The sequence below is a fragment of the Thalassophryne amazonica genome, chromosome 4, assembly GCF_902500255.1.
Source record: "Thalassophryne amazonica chromosome 4, fThaAma1.1, whole genome shotgun sequence".
NCBI lineage: Eukaryota > Metazoa > Chordata > Actinopteri > Batrachoidiformes > Batrachoididae > Thalassophryne > Thalassophryne amazonica.
Genome location: NC_047106.1, coordinates 138,911,600 through 138,932,038, shown reverse-complemented (window position 1 = coordinate 138,932,038; position 20,439 = coordinate 138,911,600). Strand labels below are relative to the sequence as shown.

The 20,439-nt window shown below is 41.3% G+C and overlaps 1 protein-coding gene across 2 annotated transcripts; it reads right to left on the bottom strand.

Moving 5' to 3' along the window:
* Nucleotides 1-1,618: 1,618 nt before the first annotated feature.
* On the bottom strand, nucleotides 1,619-18,419 carry polr1g (RNA polymerase I subunit G). 2 transcript variants are annotated; one of them, XM_034168679.1, is made up of 4 exons: nucleotides 18,282-18,419; nucleotides 9,954-10,090; nucleotides 3,493-4,260; nucleotides 1,619-2,503 (listed from the first exon to the last, which is right to left on the bottom strand). In XM_034168679.1, the coding sequence occupies exons 1-3, from the start codon at nucleotides 18,354-18,356 to the stop codon at nucleotides 3,507-3,509; spliced, it is 966 nt and encodes a 321-aa protein (XP_034024570.1). In that variant the 5' UTR covers nucleotides 18,357-18,419; the 3' UTR covers nucleotides 1,619-2,503; nucleotides 3,493-3,506. The 2 variants fall into 2 exon arrangements, with proteins under 2 accessions (XP_034024570.1, XP_034024569.1); XM_034168678.1 differs by having other exon boundaries at nucleotides 9,954-10,098; nucleotides 18,284-18,419.
* Nucleotides 18,420-20,439: the final 2,020 nt, after the last annotated feature.

Here is a 20,439-nt window from a genome sequence, read left to right as displayed (position 1 = left end):
CTGAAGTCGTACATCAAGCAAGAATGCGAAAGTAATACTGTGAGAAATCTTGGAGTCATTTTTGATCAGGATATGTCATTCAAAGCGCATATTAAACAAATATGTAGGACTGCTTTTTTGCATTTACGCAATATCTCTAAAATCAATCAATCAATCAATCAATTTTTTTTATATAGCGCCAAATCACAACAAAGATTCACAACAAATCAGAAAGGTCTTGTCTCAGAGTGATGCTGAAAAACTAATTCATGCATTTATTTCCTCTAGGCTGGACTATTGTAATTCATTATCATCAGGTTGTCCTAAAAGTTCCCTAAAAAGCCTTCAGTTAATTCAAAATGCTGCAGCTAGAGTACTGACGGGGACTAGAAGGAGAGAGCATATCTCACCCATATTGGCCTCTCTTCATTGGCTTCCTGTTAATTCTAGAATAGAATTTAAAATTCTTCTTCTTATAAGGTTTTGAATAATCAGGTCCCATCTTATCTTAGGGACCTCGTAGTACCATATCACCCCAATAGAGCGCTTCGCTCTCAGACTGCAGGCTTACTTGTAGTTCCTAGGGTTTGTAAGAGTAGAATGGGAGGCAGAGCCTTCAGCTTTCAGGCTCCTCTCCTGTGGAACCAGCTCCCAATTCAGATCAGGGAGACAGACACCCTCTCTACTTTTAAGATTAGGCTTAAAACTTTCCTTTTTGCTAAAGCTTATAGTTAGGGCTGGATCAGGTGACCCTGAACCATCCCTTAGTTATGCTGCTATAGACGTAGACTGCTGGGGGGTTCCCATGATGCACTGTTTCTTTCTCTTTTTGCTCTGTATGCACCACTCTGCATTTAATCATTAGTGATCGATCTCTGCTCCCCTCCACAGCATGTCTTTTTCCTGGTTCTCTCCCTCAGCCCCAACCAGTCCCAGCAGAAGACTGCCCCTCCCTGAGCCTGGTTCTGCTGGAGGTTTCTTCCTGTTAAAAGGGAGTTTTTCCTTCCCACTGTAGCCAAGTGCTTGCTCACAGGGGGTCGTTTTGACCGTTGGGGTTTTACATAATTATTGTATGGCCTTGCCTTACAATATAAAGCGCCTTGGGGCAACTGTTTGTTGTGATTTGGCGCTATATAAAAAAATTGATTGATTGATTGAATGAATTCCACCTACAAAGCTTCAACAATTAGTGTCCTCAGTTCCCAAACGCTTATTGAGTGTTGTTAGAAGGAAAGGTGATGTAACACAGTGGTAAACATACCACTGTCCCAGCTTTTTTGAAATGTGTTACAGGCATCCATTTCAAAATGAGCAAATATTTGCACAAAAACAAAGTTTATCAGTTTGAACATTAAATATCTTGTCTTTGTGGTTTATTAAATTGAATATAGGTTGAAGAGGATTTGCAAATCATTATATTCTGTTTTTATTTACATTTTACACAACATCCCAACTTCATTGGAATTGGGGTTGTAGTATTTGTCATTGTCCCTGTACTGTTAATGTGAACACTGTGTTCATGTTGTACAAATCTGTTCACTTACAGCTACTGTTGCACCAGACTGGAGGAAAACGGTGTCATTTATCAGCTGTACCCTGAATCTGTCCATGTGGTCTCGTCTGATCTCATACTGTGGGACTCCATTATAACATTTTGTGCCAGTTTTTCAAAAATGTCAGAGTGGTTTTAATTCTGGATATTTGCATCAGAACAGCAGCAGTCAGTCCAGAATTTTTGTTGTCACATTCAAAACAAATGAGGGAAAAAAATCTCAGGAGTCTCCCCAAATGAAATGTAGTTTACTAGCAGATACTCACGTCTTTTTTTCCAAAACAGTTTCAAAACTGGCCTTGTCTAGTTACAGTACAGATATCCATAGTCTTAATAACAAAAGCAGGAACAAACCATGTTGAAAACACAGTTGGTGCTGGTGGTGTTTGGGTTTTACCTTTAACCTTTGACTCCCTGATGAAGCCCAGATGATCTGTAAATGAGGCACTTTCTTCTGGTTGCACAAGGTGAAACCTCAGCATGACGACTTCATTCCAGTCGTGTGAAGTTATGGCTCCAACAAGAGTGTATAATGTAACACCGGATAACACCCCCCAGACTGGGCATTTGGGCAACTCTGTGGTAATGTTATTACAATCAAAACTTACCAAATACGGCCAGATTTTGCCATCTTTATAATTCTGCTACTACAGAATTAACCTTTATAAAGGAAAACTCGTGTTTCTTGGCACAGTTATTTCAGGAGTTCTTGTATAAGTGTTCCGCCATTTGTAAAAGTGTTTTTGCACTTCTCAGCCACCGTAGTTTTCCTGCCTACAGCATTTCTCTTCACACGTGAAGCTGCTTCAAGTGGTGTGAACGAGCCGGTTAAACTGACTGCACACTGACTGTGAATGCTCCTTATCACACCTGTGATAAAACTCACTCAATTCACCTCATCATGATGGGGATGGTGGTGACCAAGCAGTTGGGATGGACTTCATCTGGATGTGGTTCTTGCAGATCTGGAGTTCAGGCTGATAGTCAGGTAGCTTAGCAACCAAATTTGGAAGGATAGTGCAAAAGTGGATAAAAGCATGAAATTTGGCATGAAGCTTCTCTGAGATGTACTAAGTTAATTTAGAAGGGGAGCCACCCTGGAGCTGACCTCTAATGAGCTACAGGGGTCAATAAAGAATTACACAGGGGTCAATTTAAAATGCTCCAATTACATTGAAAAATACACCACATCATTTGTCTGATCGTAACAATTCCAAAAAGGTATAGTGTGGACTATCTATGACTGAATGTTCAGGAGTTATGGGGTAAAATCAGCAAAACTGGTGACAAAGGTCAGTTTCAGTTGTACAGGGATCAAACGTTAAAGGTTCTCGAATTTTGGTAAAAAATTATGCAAATTATTGGTTGAGTTGATAGTATTTGAAAAAGGAATAGTTTGCACCATCTGTCATGCTTAGTTATGTTACAGGGTAACATATGTCATAGAAGCCAATGGACGTCGACCTTGTTTGACCTTTATTTTGGAGACCAAGCATTCAACACAGTCAAAACTATTCCATTTTAATCCTTTTATTTCAAGCAATAAGTTGCATCAGTTTTTACCAAAATTGGAGCAATTTTAACTTTTGACCCCTGTACAAACTGAAACTGATCTTTATCACCATTTTTGCTGTTTTACCCAATAAAATTCAGTCATAGATAGTCCATACTATACCTTTTTGGACTTGTTATGATCAGACAAATAATGTGGTATATTTTTCAACATGATTGGAGCGTTTTTAAATTTTGACCCCTGTGTAATTCTTTACTGACCCCCGTAGCTCATTAGAGGTCAGCTCCAGGATGGCTCCCCTTCTAAATTCACTTTGTTCATCTCAGAGAAGCCTCGTGCCAAATTTCATGCTTTTATCCGGATTTGCACTAAATTTCAGCGAAGCCACCTGACGAGAAGGTTCCATGTGGACGAGTTTCCTGCCCGCCTGGTTCAGAGGGTTAACAGTCAAACACCCAGAAGTTACTCATCATCACAGCTTCTGCTTTTCTTCTTTTTCGTCTTGCCTGAACCTTTTATTACATCACCATACAAGGTGTCCATTGGTTCACATTTGACTGGTACCATTTCCTCCTTCACTTGCAGACCTAGCTGTTCAGCCTCCTCCTCCTTCCTTCTCTTCTTCTTTTTCTTCTTCTTTTTCATCCCCTCCTCTGAAGCTCCACCCTCCTGGATCTCCACAATCACTCCACCCTGACTCTCAGCTTCCACTCCAGGTTCCTCTTTGACTCTCACTGCACCCTCTTCTTCCTCAGCCTTTATTTGCTTTTCTTTCTTTTTCTTCTTCCTCATTTCCTCCTGCTGCCCTGGTACTATGGCAGATCCTTTGACTGCCACAGGGGGCAGTGCTGCAGATGAGGTTCCGGATGTTGCCCCACAGCTCAGTGTGGGGGTCTTAATGCCAAACGGGTGAAAGCGCTGTTTGAGCCCTGGCGGTAGGGCGGGCACTGACGCAGCACGTATGACCTGTGGCACCTGATGAGCATCAGTGTCTCCGTAGCTCTCGCACACCTTGATGAGGCCTGAGAAAGCAGGACCCACAATCAGGGCATCTGAAGACTTCTGGCTTCTTGTTAGCAAGTGCAGCTCTGAAGCTCCACAGGGAGATGCCGAGACCCTGTATATCTGCTGGCCATTCCCATTTTTGGCCCCATCCTCAGCAGCAGGAACCTGTAGAGTCTCAAGACCGGAGAGTGGAACCTTCACACCAGTGAAACTGAATGATAGAAGACCAGAAGAGACAAGGTGACAAATCACTGACAGCAATAACAACAGTCTGGTCTGCTGGACGCCAAGGTACTCCAACAAACTGACAACTTCAAGTTACTGTACGATTAACTGCAAAACCTGCACACATATATGGAGAGAGAGAGAGATAGAGAAAATGAGGAAGTGTCTGCTTTGGTTCCATAATCATTTCCATGGGATTATATGGACTTGTCTGAATGAAAGTAGTCCACGGGCTAGCTATGGGCCACATGCACCACCACAACTTCACTACATGTTCCTGAACCCTGGACATGTTCTGAAGATGAAATGGAGAAGTAAAAGTGAATAAACACAGTGGGCCTCATTCACCAATATCTTCTTAAGAATCTTTTTACATTCTTTCTTAAGCTGTTCCTAAGAAGGTTCTTAAGAAAACTGTCAGATTCATCAACGTGTTCTTAAACCACAGAATTGTTCGCAGCTGTGGTCCTGATTTGATGAATCCTATTTCCCCATAAACAAAGCGTGTACCTGGTGAGCCTAATTAACATATGATTAGCATACGTAACTGCCCATCAATGCCCATAAAAGGGTATGGAACTGCATTGCCACATTGCTGCATACTTTGATGTGGGTGTCTCCACTAAGGTCAGAGTCCAGGTGAAAACCAAGGTATTTTGCAGTGGTCACCACTGGGACTTCCTGACCCCTGAGAAACAGAGGGGCAGGTTGGGGCGGGTTTTGGTCGAAAGAGATCCTCAACTACACAGACTTTTCTCCATTCAGCAGCATGTTGTTAGATAGGGTGACCAGATGTCCCACTTTGTGCGAGACAGTCCTTCATTTCCATTAACTTTCACCTGTGATGGAGTCCGGCATTGTTCAATCAATCAATCAATTTTTTTATATAGCGCCAAATCACAACAAACAGTTGCCCCAAGGCGCTTTATATTGTAAGGCAAGGCCATACAATAATTATGTAAAACCCCAACGGTCAAAACGACCCCCTGTGAGCAAGCACTTGGCTACAGTGGGAAGGAAAAACTCCCTTTTAACAGGAAGAAACCTCCAGCAGAACCAGGCTCAGGGAGGGGCAGTCTTCTGCTGGGACTGGTTGGGGCTGAGGGAGAGAACCAGGAAAAAGACATGCTGTGGAGGGGAGCAGAGATCGATCACTAATGATTAAATGCAGAGTGGTGCATACAGAGCAAAAAGAGAAAGAAACAGTGCATCATGGGAACCCCCCAGCAGTCTACGTCTATAGCAGCATAACTAAGGGATGGTTTAGGGTCACCTGATCCAGCCCTAACTATAAGCTTTAGCAAAAAGGAAAGTTTTAAGCCTAATCTTAAAAGTAGAGTTTTGTTATTGACAGGCTACAGGTCTGACGTGTGTTTTGTGATCTGACAAATAGGCGGTTTGTCAGATCACAAAACACCATCCATTGGAAAACTGCACGCTAATACAGGACAGTGTTGCTGCACTTCCTTGACATTGCAACCACAAATGCATTCATCTTATTATTGACCATTTATGGTCAATCCAGATTAAGATGTACGACTTTTTAATGTCAATCATGATAAAATTTGAGACCAAAAATACAACTATAAATGAAGAAAAAACATAAATTAAATGGCTGAGGGTTAGCAACAAATGTGCCCAAATATTTAATATAACATGGTTGTTTAAACCAGTAACCAGGAACATAGCTACTGGTTTAATCTATGCTGCAAAACATTCATTGAAAAGCTCATTTTCAGTGTACCTGCTCCGAGTGTCGTGTCAACAAACAAAAGGGATTCGTTGGTTCCACTATCTTACTTTTCATAGAGTTAGCTTTTGTTTAGTAAGTCACTTTCATTGACTTACAAAAAAAACTGATTAGAGTTGGGTATCGGGAACAGGTTCTTTTCAAGAATCGTTAAGAAATGATTTGATTGGCACTGGCATCAGTAGCCTTTTTGCTTATCGGTCCTTCAGAGCGACCGATGTTTTTAAGGCCGTTTGTCGGGAAAATGATCATCTCACTGCATTGATTGCAGACCCTGCAGTGTCTCTGTAATCAACCGCCTCTGCAATGCGACTCTGCTTTGAAGGTTGAACCAATGAAGCAGTGCTCCAACCCGCTGCTTCATTGGTTCTATGCTGCACTGCTTTTCAGAAGAGACAAGTCCGCTTCTTAACTCTTCTCAAAGCCATTAAATTATGTTAATCATGAGTCCCTTTTGTGCAGATTAAAGTCACTAACTGGGACTCCTGTCTTGTTGCAAGTAAGAAACAAGAATCATCCTCCGTTCCGTTTGCACAGCTCCAAACACTGTGCCGCTCTCTGCCGAGTTAGAGTCCAGTCGGAATTAATAACTTCAAAGCAAATCGCTGTTTTAAATCAAATGACACCTCTTTCCAAACATTGTAATACAAACAATAAACTGCAATCGATCAAAACTTTTTTCCTCCCAAAATGAGATGTCCTGCGCTGACGTGCAGCAGCCGACTGAGCTCAGCTCAGAGGTATGGAGAGACATTCATGCCATTAATGTCTGAAAAGAAATGCTTCTGACAAAAACTACAGATTTTGTTTATTTCTATTTATGTCCAGAGATCAAAGATCCAGTGACCAATTTCATATTTATTTAAGACTGAATAAAATGTTGACACAGAAAACCTGTAAAGCCTACTTTTTGTACACAGAAAATTAAAAAAAAAATTTTTTGTTGTCGCTGTATTATTCAAGTGAGGCCGCTCACTTGAGCTGCAATTGTTTCCTGTTGGCTCTTTAATATGTTGCTTTTGTCAAACAGTCTGTGCTCTTTGTTCCAGAGTAATATATAAGATGTCTGAAATTCTGTTTGCGTTTATTAAATTCCACGCATCTTAAATGTAGCACACACGGACTGATTATTTATTTGGAATATTTGTTTTAGCAAATTTTCAGGGTCTCTACTGCCATCTCCTGGCCAGTAGTGTTCGTGGCAGTATTCGCCCTAAGTACTGAGCATCTTTATTTTGACCCCGGTTATATCAGACGGTTGTCTAATCACAACTTTTAGCTTTTGCAAATGCCTTAAAAAAAAAAAGTATATTTTACAAAAGCACATTTATATGTAAACACATACATACCTCACAATGTGTTGGTTTTTACATAGAATGAATGAGTCAACCAATCAGTGTTAGCGGACGCATATTTTACCCATAATCCCTTTGGCATCTGTGTTTTTTTTGTTTGTTTTGTTTTTTTTAACAAAACTTCTGAATTAGTGCATTCATGGATGCTTAGGAGGAAAAAAAAGACAGCAATATGATTCATCTATAATATTCAAAACAGCAAAAGATGTCTCCCCCCCATACCCAGAAAGTTTTTGAGAATACAAGTGCCCTGTGGTGCATTCTGGTGCATTCTTTGGACTAAATTTGGACCTGAAACAGCTGTTAAATTTCTCTTGTGATCTCATGCAGTATGGCACAACATGTGGCTTTTGAATGCATGTTGTGCATCCTGTAGGAGCATGTACAGAATATAACAACACAACAGTTTACAAATATAGCTAAATATTCATGAAACTTTATTTAGTTTGTTTGTGATTGAGCTCAAAGACTAGGCAATTAAAATCATAACTCTCAGCTAAAATGTTATAAATAACTTCATAACTGCTTTCAGACTAGGTAAAGAGATATATCATAATATCATACCATAATACTGAAGCCCTCCGAGGTGTCCACGGACTGCCGCGGTCTTAAAAAACTTGCACGATGTCATTAAAAAAAGAACACTTTGCGATAGACATTTTAAAAACTCAGTGACAATCATGATTACAGAGTAAAACACTAACACCTCCCCCCATGATGAAATCCGCGGAATTTCACGGATCCATGGATTTTTCACAGCCCTGCATTTCTTTTAGACGGGAAGAATTTACAAAAAGATGGAAAACCGTCCAAAGATGGGGAATAAGCATCCCTGTGCATTATTTAAAATTAAAAGATATGTTATATTTTAACTTTGTACAAATGACAGAATTGACATTAATGGAGTTATTCTCACTCACATACTCATCTTCAACCGCTTAGTCCAATCAAGGGTCACGGGGGGCTGGAGCCTATCCCAGCAGTCATAGAGCGCAAGGCGGGGTACACCCAGGACAGAACGCCAGTCTGTCGCAGGGCCACAAACAGACAAACACATTCACACCCACTCGCACACCTATGGACAATTTAAAGATTCCAATCCACCTAATCCGCATGTCTTTGGATGAGGGAGGAAACCGGAGCACCCAGAGGAAACTCACGCAAACATGAACACTCCACAAAGAAAGGTCACAGGCAGGAATTAAACCCATGACCTTCTCGCTGTGAGGCAACAGTGCTAACCACTAAGCCACCGTGTTGCCTTGGAGTTATTCTATTCGTATTAATTTGATTTATAAATCAAAACCATAAGTCAAAACTGCTTTATTTTCTGAGACCTCTGCCTCACGGCGACACTACTATATTCTGTTAAGGAATAATGATGTATTTTTTGTGTGTGTGTGTGTAGAGTTGAGCTTCACTTCTCCTCTCAGCTGCTTCACTGCTGCAAGCTATGTAGTAAACAGGAGCTTCCAGTAGTGGGCAGGGCGCACAAAGACAGAAGTGCTGACTCATTGTTTGGGTCTGTGGTCGCCTTTAATGCTACCCGAAGCAGTCATGGTGTTAAAACTCAAAATGAGCTTGTTAGTAGTTGCAAGTGTACTTTTCATAGAGTTAGCTTTTTTTTTTTTTTTTTTAGTAAGTCACTCTCATTGACTTACTAAAAACTGATTAGGACAATACTGAAAGTTATCGGTTAGCTGTAGCTTCCGATAATTTATTGGGTAGTTTATCGGTTTAGCTTCATAAAAGATAACTTTTCAATTAGCTGATTAGCTGTTATCGAAACTAACTTTTTGGTTAGCTGTGCCCAATACTGCATATCTCTCTATCTAAAATGCATATCTGTCTTCAGTGCTGCGCTCTGCAATTTGTCAACTTCTGTGATTTTTGTTAAATTAACTGTGGCAGTGTTTTGTGCAGACTGCTCATTTATTTGTTAGATGCACTGATAACTTACTGTGATACCAAAAAAAAAAAAAATGAATAAGCATCTAGACCTACACAAAATACTACAATTTAAATCAATGCTGTGAAATTTTGGGGATTTTAACATGAACTTATAAAAACATTTAACAGTAGAAGGTAGATAAAAGCCATCCATCCATCTTCTACCGCTTAATCCAATCAAGGGTCGCGGGGGGGGCTGGAGCCTATCCCAGCAGTCATAGGGCGTGAGGCGGGGTACACCCAGGACAGGACGCCAGTCTGTCGCAGGGCCACAAACAGACAAACACAGACACACCCACATGCACACCTAAGGACAATTTTATTAAAGATTCCAATCCACCTAACCCGCATGTCTTTGGATGTGGGAGGAAACCGGAGCACCCGGAGGAAACCCACGCAAACACGGGGAGAACATGCAAACTCCACACAGAAAGGCCCCGGGAATTGAACCCACAACCTACTCACTGTGAGGCAACAGTGCTAACCACTAAGCCACTGTGCGATTGTGTGATTACAAAATCAAGGCCATTAAAATATTTAAAACATGAACATTTTGAAAGTCATGTATAAGATGATAGTTTAAAAAGCAGGTGACTACAACGAGAACAAGAGAGTGTTGCACACCTCTGAGGGTTAAAGACGGCGGGCGCTTGAATGAGCCATATTTCACGGTTGCTGCTGTTCAGGCTGTGTGTCAGCATGCTGCTGCAGGGCTCGTGGCAGAAAGGCACAAAGTCAGCCGGACACTGATACCTGCTGGTCTTCTCACCTGTGGGACACACAACAAGATAGCATAATTTCATCTATGACGAGAACATCATGGAACCACAGAAGAGCTCCAAAGAGGAACGACTGTAGCTGCTCATTAATGACCACCGTGTGTGAGCTTCCTCTGCAAACCCGCGAGGAGCTGCACATGTACAGCGTAGCATGTACATTAGGGTTATGACAAATCTCAAATTTATTAGCCTGGGATTCTAAATGATGAACTTAACTAAAACTCACAAAAATGACTTTGGTTTTGCCAGACCTCCCGCACCTAAGACAGTTTCATATTTCACATTAAAAACACCTAGCGGCTCAAACACTCTTTATTATAACATGTCACTTTTACATATAATACACAAGGAATACATGAAAATGAGTAAATATAGCATCTGTAGTATTATTAATAGTGTTTCAGATTTGTGTATTAGTGTTAATAAATTTGCTGTTAAGATATTTATCTGTTTTACAAGTAGAACAAACCTCCTCCTTCAACTTTACATCCGTCTCAGCTACTACACTCAAAAAAATATAAACGCAACACTTGGTTTTGCTCCCATTTTGTATGAGATGAACTCAAAGACCTAAAACTTTTTCCACATACACAATATCACCATTTCCCTCAAATATTGTTCACAAACTAGTCTAAATCTGTGATAGTGAGCACTTCTCCTTTGCTGAGATAATCCATCCCACCTCACAGGTGTGCCATATCAAGATGCTGATTAGACACCATGATTAGTGCACAGGTGTGCCTTAGACTGCCCACAATAAAAGGCCACTCTGAAAGGTGCAGTTTTATCACACAGCACAATGCCACAGATGTCGCAAGATTTGAGGGAGCATGCAATTGGCATGCTGACAGCAGGAATGTCAACCAGAGCTGTTGCTCGTGTACTGAATGTTCATTTCTCTACCATAAGCCGTCTCCAAAGGCGTTTCAGAAAATTTGGCAGTACATCCAACCAGCCTCACAACCGCAGACCACGTGTAACCACACCAGCCCAGGACCTCCACATCCAGCATGTTCACCTCCAAGATCGTCTGAGACCAGCCACTCGGACAGCTGCTGAAACAATCGGTTTGCATAACCAAAGAATTGTTGCACAAACTGTCAGAAACCGTCTCAGGGAAGCTCATCTGCATGCTCGTCGTCCTCATCGGGGTCTCGACCTGACTCCAGTTTGTCGTCGTAACCGACTTGAGTGGGCAAATGCTCACATTCGCTGGCGTTTGGCACGTTGGAGAGGTGTTCTCTTCACGGATGAATCCCGGTTCACACTGTTCAGGGCAGATGGCAGACAGCGTGTGTGGCGTCGTGTGGGTGAGCGGTTTTCTGATGTCAATGTTGTGGATCGAGTGGCCCATGGTGGTGGTGGGGTTATGGTATGGGCAGGCGTCTGTTATGGACGAAGAACACAGGTGCATTTTATTGATGACATTTTGAATGCACAGAGATACTGTGACGAGATCCTGAGGCCCATTGTTGTGCCATACATCCAAGAACATCACCTCATGTTGCAGCAGGATAATGCACGGCCCCATGTTGCAAGGATCTGTACACAATTCTTGGAAGCTGAAAATGTCCCAGTTCTTGCATGGCCGGCATACTCACCGGACATGTCACCCATTGAGCATGTTTGGGATGCTCTGGACCGGCGTATACGACAGCGTGTACCAGTTCCTGCCAATATCCAGCAACTTCGCACAGCCATTGAAGAGGAGTGGACCAACATTCCACAGGCCACAACTGACAACCTGATCAACTCTATGCGAAGGAGATGTGTTGCATTGCATGAGGCAAATGGTGGTCACACCAGATACTGACTGGTATCCCCCCCCCCAATAAAACAAAACTGCACCTTTCAGAGTGGCCTTTTTTTGTGGGTAGTCTAAGGCACACCTGTGCACTAATCATGGTGTCTAATCAGCATCTTGATATGGCACACCTGTGAGGTGGGATGGATTATCTCAGCAAAGGAGAAGTGCTCACTATCACAGATTTAGACTGATTTGTGAACAATATTTGAGGGAAATGGTGATATTGTGTATGTGGAAAAAGTTTTAGATCTTTGAGTTCATCTCATACAAAATGGGAGCAAAACCAAAAGTGTTGCGTTTATATTTTTGTTGAGTGTATCTTGGACTCAAACTTGTCCATCAAAAAACACATTAAAAGGGTCAAAAACACAGTAAATTTTAATTTACTAAATTTTAAACATATACATCCCTCTCTAACAATTAATGTAGCCAAAACATATCTCTTTTGCATGTTTTTATCAAACACTAACTACTGTTTCACTAACTGGGCATTTGCAGATACCTCAGTATTAAAATCCACAGAGCAGCTGTATAACAGAGCAGTTAAGATATATGATAGACAATCTAACTCTTACATCACCGTAAGGTTCTGGGAAAGCATACGTTTCTAGACTTTGAAGATATGAAGGTATTCAAATATGCCTGCTTCATATATAAATGTTTACATAGACCAGCACTAGGGATGGGTATTGATACGAGTTTATCGATATTGACACCATTATCAATTCCGCTTATCGATCTGATTCCTTATCAATAATACTATGTAACATTTTTATTTTTGTTTTGTTCCTGGGTACACAGTGTGTTTTCCTAACCTGTTATGCCTTAAATAAACAGAAAATAGCTGTTATTCCACAGAAACCTTGCTTCTGTGATCAGGACAGTGATATTTTGAAATTTGTCTGTGTTCAAGAATATTTTCGATTCGCCTTCACTACTACTGAGTAGTCTTCTAGAATATTCTTTAACTGCTAGAACTGTCCAGAATTTTCTAGAAGTTTCCAGAATTATCTAGAAATTTCAAGAAACTTTTAGAACTTTCTAGAACGTAAAAAAAAAAAAAAAAAAAATCAAAGTTTGTGCTGAATGTAGTCATTTTTCCATAGACTTTAGACATAAGCAGTTGAAATATAATGACAAGTGACAAAGTTTTTTTTAATTCGGCACACAAAATATTCAAATAGAAAAAAATGAACAATTCCACAAACAAACACAGACAAAACTAGTGAGTCCGAAAGGGTGTGGGCTGAAGCAAAGCTTATTAGCGCCCACCCCTGCTAGTACAAGTCCAACAATTCTAATCAGTCATATTTACATAAATATAAATTCACTACTACATGTCGACACACAGACATACACATCAATATACTATTCACTTATAATTATATTTATATAGTACCAGATCATAAGAAAGTCGAATCAAGGCACTTTACGCCAGTAAGGACTAACCTTACCAACCTTACCAGTTGAAGCCAGGAACAAAAACTGTGTTACATAGTGTAATTCTTGTGAATTTTCTGTGTACTAAAAGTAGGCTTTACAGGCTTTCTATGTCAACAACATTTTATTGAGTCTTAAAGTAAATAAATATGAAATTAGCCACTGCATCCTTAAACTCTGGACATAATAAATGCTACATGGTGGATCCTTGATCTCTGGACAAAATCTGTAAATTTTGTCAAAAGCATTTCCTTTCAGGCATTATTGGCCTGAATGTCTTTCCATACGTCTGAGCTGAGCTCTTGCAACTGGCTGTGCTGCATGTCAGGATGTAATTCATAAAGAATACAGGACGTCTCATTTTGGGAGGAAAAAAACATTTTAGTCGATTGTAGTTTATTGTCTGTATTACAGCATTTGGAAAGAGGTGTCATTTGATTTAAAAGCGGCAATTCGCTTTGAAGTTATTAATTCCAACCGGACTCTGTCTCAGCAGAGAGCTGCGCAGCATTTGGAGCTGCGCCAACGGAACGGAGGACGATTCTGTTTTCTTGATTGCAACAAGACAAGAGTCCCAGTTAGTCACTTTAATCCACACAAGAGTGACTCATGATTGATATATTTTAATGGCTTTGAGAGGAGTTAAGAAGTAGACTTGCTGCTTCTGAAGAGCAGCAAATCAAAGAACCAATGAGCCAAAGCACTGCTTCATGGTTCATGCTTCAAAGTGGAGTCACGCTGCAGAAGCAGTTGATTACAGAGCCTGCAGGGTTTGTAATCAACGTAGAGGAATGATCATTTTCCAGACAAACACCCTCAAAAACAACGGCCACTCTGAAGCACTGATAAGGGAATCGTTAAACAAAAAGACTATTGATATTGGTGGATCAAATAATTTCTTAACAATACCCGAAAAGAACCGGTTCTCCATACCCAACCCTAACCAGCACCATCTCCTGTCAAAGAATTTATACACATAAAAAGATTCACAGGGTATGGTACAAGATCTGACACAAGAGGTGACTGTGAGATTACTCATAGAAGGACCACCTTTGGTCAGAACGTGTTATCCATTAAAGGTGGGCAAGCTTGGAACAACCTCCCAGTCACAATCAGGGAGAGCACCACTTTCAGTACTTTCAAAGGACAATTGAAAGCTTGGTTACTGGCAAATCAGACATGCAACCATCTGTAGCCTAAAAACAATTCAACTGTGGAGGCACCATTTGAGTTTCTTTTCAGTTATATGTACACAATGCCCTTGTGTATTTTATTTTATTAAATGGTTTAGTAGTCTTTACACAATAGACTTGTTTATGACACCCTGTGCAATATTTACACTTGTGCATGTGCAAATGAGTGTATTGGGCATCATGCAATACAACCTAGTACTGTAATGTGCAATTACAACCAGGCACTGAAGCACTTTTACACTTAGCACTTCTCACTTTAATACAGTACTTTTGCACCTCAACACCTATCATGAAACTCTTTTGGTTCCTCCACCTGTCAGCTACTTATTATCTATCAATTATTGTTACTTTGAATTGTAAATATTTGTATGTGTATTCTGTTTCAATTGTTTTTCTGTCATGATTAATTTATTTTGGTATGTTGTGTGTTCTTAGTCTGTTTCTATGTTACTGGGACTACAGATGGAAATTAGCATGTTGCTATAAGCTAGAGCTGAAACAACTAATCAAATTAATCTATTAAAATCCATCCATCCATCCATTTTCTTCCGCTTTATCCGGAGTCAGGTCGCGGGAGCAGCAGCTCAAGCAAAGTCGCCCAGACCTCCCGATCCACACACACCTCCCCCAGCTCCTCCGGAGGAACCCCAAGGCGTTCCAAAGCCAGCCGAGAGATGTAGTCCCTCCAGCGTGTCCTGGGTCTTCCCCGGGGCCTCCTCCCAGTGGGACGTGCCCGGAACACCTCTCCAGAGAGGCGTCCAGCGGGCATCCGGAAAAGATGCCCGAGCCACCTCAACTGACTCCTTTCGATGTGGAGGAGCAGCGGCTCGACTCCGAGCTCCTCCCGAGTGACCGAGCTCCTCACCCTATCTCTAAGGGAGCGCCCAGCCACCCTGCGGAGGAAACTCATCTCGGCCGCTTGTGCTCGCGATCTCGTTCTTTCGGTCATGAGCCAAATCTCATGACCATAGGTGAGGATCAGAACGTAGATCGATCGGTAAATCGAGAGCTTTGCCCCCCTACTTAGCTCTCTCTTCACCACGACGGTCCAATACAGCGACCGCATCACTGCAGATGCTGCACTGATCCGTCTATCGATCTCACGCTCCAAAACTGTGAGATCAGTGTGTGTGTCTAAGTACGTGTGTCTAGACACACACACACACACACACACAATGTCTGTTAGAAAAGTATCCGACCTTATTATTTTTTTCAAAAACCGTATGGATTTGAATCACGTGTGATTGCGTCAGACAAGCTTGAACCCTCGTGCGCATGCCTGAGTTTTTTCATGCTAGTCGGTTGCGTCATTCACCTGTGAGCAGGCTTTGAGTGAGGTGTGGTCTACCCCTCTTGTCTATTTCTTATTGCGAATAAATGTCTGAACGATTTGGATCTTTGCTGCATCAGTTTTTTTCCAGAAACTGTAAGAGACCTCCAGGTGGACACCGTTCGAAAAATTAATATGGCTTTCAGGGACGATTTTATGGGGATTAAACAGATTAAGGAGTGTTACTGCCCCTTTAAGGACGGCCCACAACTGCTGAGAGCGCAGTGTGCTCCCAGCGCCGATGGACAGGCTGACACTCCGCACAACCAGATCATTTCCAACGTGAAAGCTTTGTTGATCCGGGACCTCGTCTGACTTTCACAAAAACGTAGAAGATGTGGAAATCAGCACTTTTTCAGGCACATTCCGCCGTTACAGGAGTTTTTTTTTTTATGGAAAAAGAAGCCGAGGGACGCGCCACGGAGCCGTTCATTACGCGGGACAAAACCACCTTGGTGTTGGTCTCACAGGACGGCTTTCAGGTGGATTTCAGACGGATTCCAGTTGCTTTCCAGTCGTGTGAATATCCGATTGTGACTGTGCATGAGCTGGACATGCCAGAACATGTCCTGTGAGGATTCATCACAGCGTTTCTTTTCGCCATGCAGCTCCGCCGCGATGCGTGGAATTCCTCCGCCTTTGTTCCTCTTTCCATGACAAAAACTCCTGTAACAGTGAAATGTGCCGTTGTCTTGATCCGGTATGTCCTCTGACTAGCACAGGAAGTGTGAAAAGTCGTGGACATCAGCACGTCTTTTCACATTGATGACTGGAAAGCAACCGGAATCCGTCTGAAATCCACCTTTAAGCTGTCCTGTGAGACCAACACCGAGGTGGTTTTCTCCTGCGTAATGAACGGCTCCGTGGCGCGTCCCTCGGCTTCTTTTTCCATGAAAAAAAAAAAACTCCTGTAACGGTGGAATGTGCCGGAAAAAGTGCTGATGTCCACATCTTCTGCCTTTTTGTGAAAGTCAGACGAGGTCCCGGATCAACAAAGCTTTCACGTTGGAAATGATCTGGTTGTGCGGGGTGTCAGCCTGTCCATCGGCACTGGGAGCGCGCCGCGCTCTCAGCAGTTGTGGGCCGTCCTTAAAGGGGCAGTAACACCCCGTAATCTGTTTAATCCCCATAAAATCGTCCCTGAAAGCCATATTAATTTTACAAACAGTGTCCACCTGGAGGTCTCTCACAGTTTCTGGAAAAAAAATTGATGCAGCAAAGATCGAAATCGTTCAGACATTTATTCGCAATAAAAAATAGACGAGAGGGTTGGACCACACCTCACTCAAAGCCTGCTCACAGGCGAATGAAGCAACCGACAGGCATGAAAAAACTCACGCATGTGCACGAGGGTTCAAGCTTGGTTGATGCAATCACACGTGATTCAAATCCATATGGTTTTTGAAAAAAATAATACGGTCGGATACTTTTCTAATAGACCTTGTATGTGTGTATATATATATATATATATATATATATATATATATATAGTCATATTCATATTTCAGTAGTTACTCTGTCCTATTACATTAAAAGCAATCACATACTCAACATGGATGTAATTAAATGTTAAATGACAATTAAAAAATTATTTCATCATGAGGTTTCTGTCACACTGAGGAATCCTAATTAACAGACACACTGTTCCATCATCTCCTGCTGTGTTTATAATATTTGTATTTATTTACATTGTCTTTTTCCAGGTTGAAATGCAGATATAAATGAATGAATCTACCAGACTTAAAAATGTACACAGTTTTCATGTTATTTTATTTGTCTAAAAATAAACACCCAAGGTTCCTTATTATGTTAATCAAGAAATCATATCTTCACAAAGATTTCTAAAGGATCTTTTTAATTACAAGTTTTCTAATGTAATAAATGTTTTTACTTTAAAATGTACAGTAATCAGAAATTAATCTTGAAGTTAAAAAAAAAAGCATTTGTAAGGATTTTCTTCAGAAAACTGTATTTGTTCCTCTGACACACATTTCTACACTCGTCTTTGTTTTGGCCTGATGCCTCGTTTCTTTTAACTTTAAAGTAAGACCGTAACAAACATAAAAATCTTGGGCTTTTCTTCACAAAATGTGGCCTTCAAAACGCAGGAAATACATAAATGTCAGTTCGGTCGCCGTTTGTCAGCAGACTTGTGACTCCTGTGGAGGTCTCTGAGGGAATTTGCCCGCTTCCTGAAGTGACCTAATTCCCAATTTGCACAGAATACATGATTCAGCAAGAAAAGTCTGACTGGATTTTAAGGAACTACAAAGGATTAATTCCACGTATTTATGAAACCCGGCGGGTGTGGTATGACTGTATAAACGTGTCACTTTGCAAATTTGAATAAAATATGCAGTTTTACAGAACGTTCTGCCACGTGCTGACGGTATGAATGAACGTACCGGCGTGTCGAAGTGACACAGTCGAAGCACCGCCAGCTTCGTCTCCGCTCGATGAAGACACGTCTCGGGGCATCTTTAATGTTTGAAGCACGAAAATCGAAAGTTATTTACCTCTACACAGCAGCGGAAGACGTACGCGTGCTGCCGCAAAGCGACAATGACGTCACTTCCATGTCGGCTGTTTGTAGTTTTCCGGACATCAGTGAAACTTTAAACCAACGTCCCTGGTTTGAATCTCCGGAGCGTGGTTCACTGTGAGATTGTCGTTACCATAGACATTATATACGTAGACGCCACATAGACTGGCGCTGCATCAGCGCGGCCGCCATCTTGGATGGGTCCCTGTTTGCGCCACAGTGCATTTATTTGCACTGCGGAATGTGAATCCCCAACTACAATTATCCGTAACTCCCCGACCTTTTACCTGATTTTCCCACGGTTTGGTTTGTTAGAAACAGCAGAGATTCAGTTACGATACAGAATGGTGTCACACATTAGAAATACGTACTTTCTTGCTGAAAGACTTTGTCTTATGCTCTATAACAAAAACATATGGTTCGGGGTTTCACGTATCCCATAATCCCTTGCGCGCCAGAGAGTCGCTGCAGTCAAAACAACATAGAGAATCCACATGATGACAATTGTAAATGAATATTATACTAGAAAATGTAATTTTTATGCTTTTCATCACGTTAATAAGAGACTATATGCATGATACCCTGAAAACTTGCTAAAACAATTAGAACAAATAATCCGTGTCTGCTATGTTTAATCTGTGTGGAATTTAATAAACGCAAACCATCTTATATTAGTCTGGAACAAAGAGGACAAACAGTGTTGTAAAGAAAATAATCAAGACGTTAAAGAGCAAACTTCACTTTCCCCCAGAACGACATGATCAGGAAGCGAGTGTAGCTCACAGCAGCTCCCACTGAAAATAACGGAGAGACAGACTGTGATTCTCACATGTTTACATAAAACAAACAATAACAACGTCTATAAACCCAGAGAATATATTCATGAGCGTTTTAGGCACAATATAAAAATAGTTTTATGGTGCGATGTTAATGGTGTTGTCCGTGAGCAGCGGTTCAAGTGTAGCCTGATCAGAGCGTCTCAATGCAGTTCTCACTGTTACTGAGATCTCACAGCGCGGCAAACTCTCTGAGGTTTTACGGGATCTGAAACCTGAAAAGGGCGTATGGCATATAGATAAATGTATAAATTACTTTTTTAGTTTAGTGATTTAGTGAAACAAGTTTGGATTGTTCATTTGAATTTATTTCTCTCTCACACACACACAGACACATACACACGGGACATCACTTTAATTTCCTTTGCTTTGCTCACCAGATTTTGTTAAGCTAGTGGCGCTCGTGAGAATGTGTGGATTACTTTGCAACAAGTTATGAGGCGTCTACACATACAACCCCTGGCAAAAATTATGGAATCACCGGCCTCGGAGGATGTTCATTCAGTTGTTTAATTTTGTAGAAAAAAAACAGATCACAGACATGGTCGTTACTAACAAAGCCCTAACTCCTAACAAATCAGAAGAGTTCCTAAGAACCTCCACTCGCTGCTGATTGGACGGTTATAGTGTTGTAAACCACGTTCTGGAGAGTCAAACCAGGGATGTGTTATATGAATCAATTGGTACAAAGTTTTACTGATATCCGAAAAACTACAGATGGCTGTCGTTAAACGCCATAGAAGAAGAAAAAGAAAACTACAAACAGCCGACATGGAAGTGACGTCAGTGTCGCTTTGCAGCAGCACGCATGTGTCTTCCGTTGCTATGCAGCCATAAATAACTTTTGATTTTCGTGCTTTAAAGCAGAGGTGGGTGATACTGCGGGTTTTGGTATTGATCCGATACCAAGTAAATACAGGCCCAGTATTGCCGATATCGATACCGATACTTTTTCATATTTAAGCTTCATAGATCCAAAGGATCCAAAAGACCTAGGATAGAATTTTGCCAAACATTGTACGTGACAACAAAATACTTTATTATCACAATCAACATTTTTGTTTAAAAAAATATCACGGGTAGAGGGCTGACAAGTTTTTTTTTAGTTCCCAGTGGAGAAGGGAAGAGGAGGCAAATGGGAGTGGTTGTGTCGGTAAGTGTTATGGGCCTTTCACACTGAACA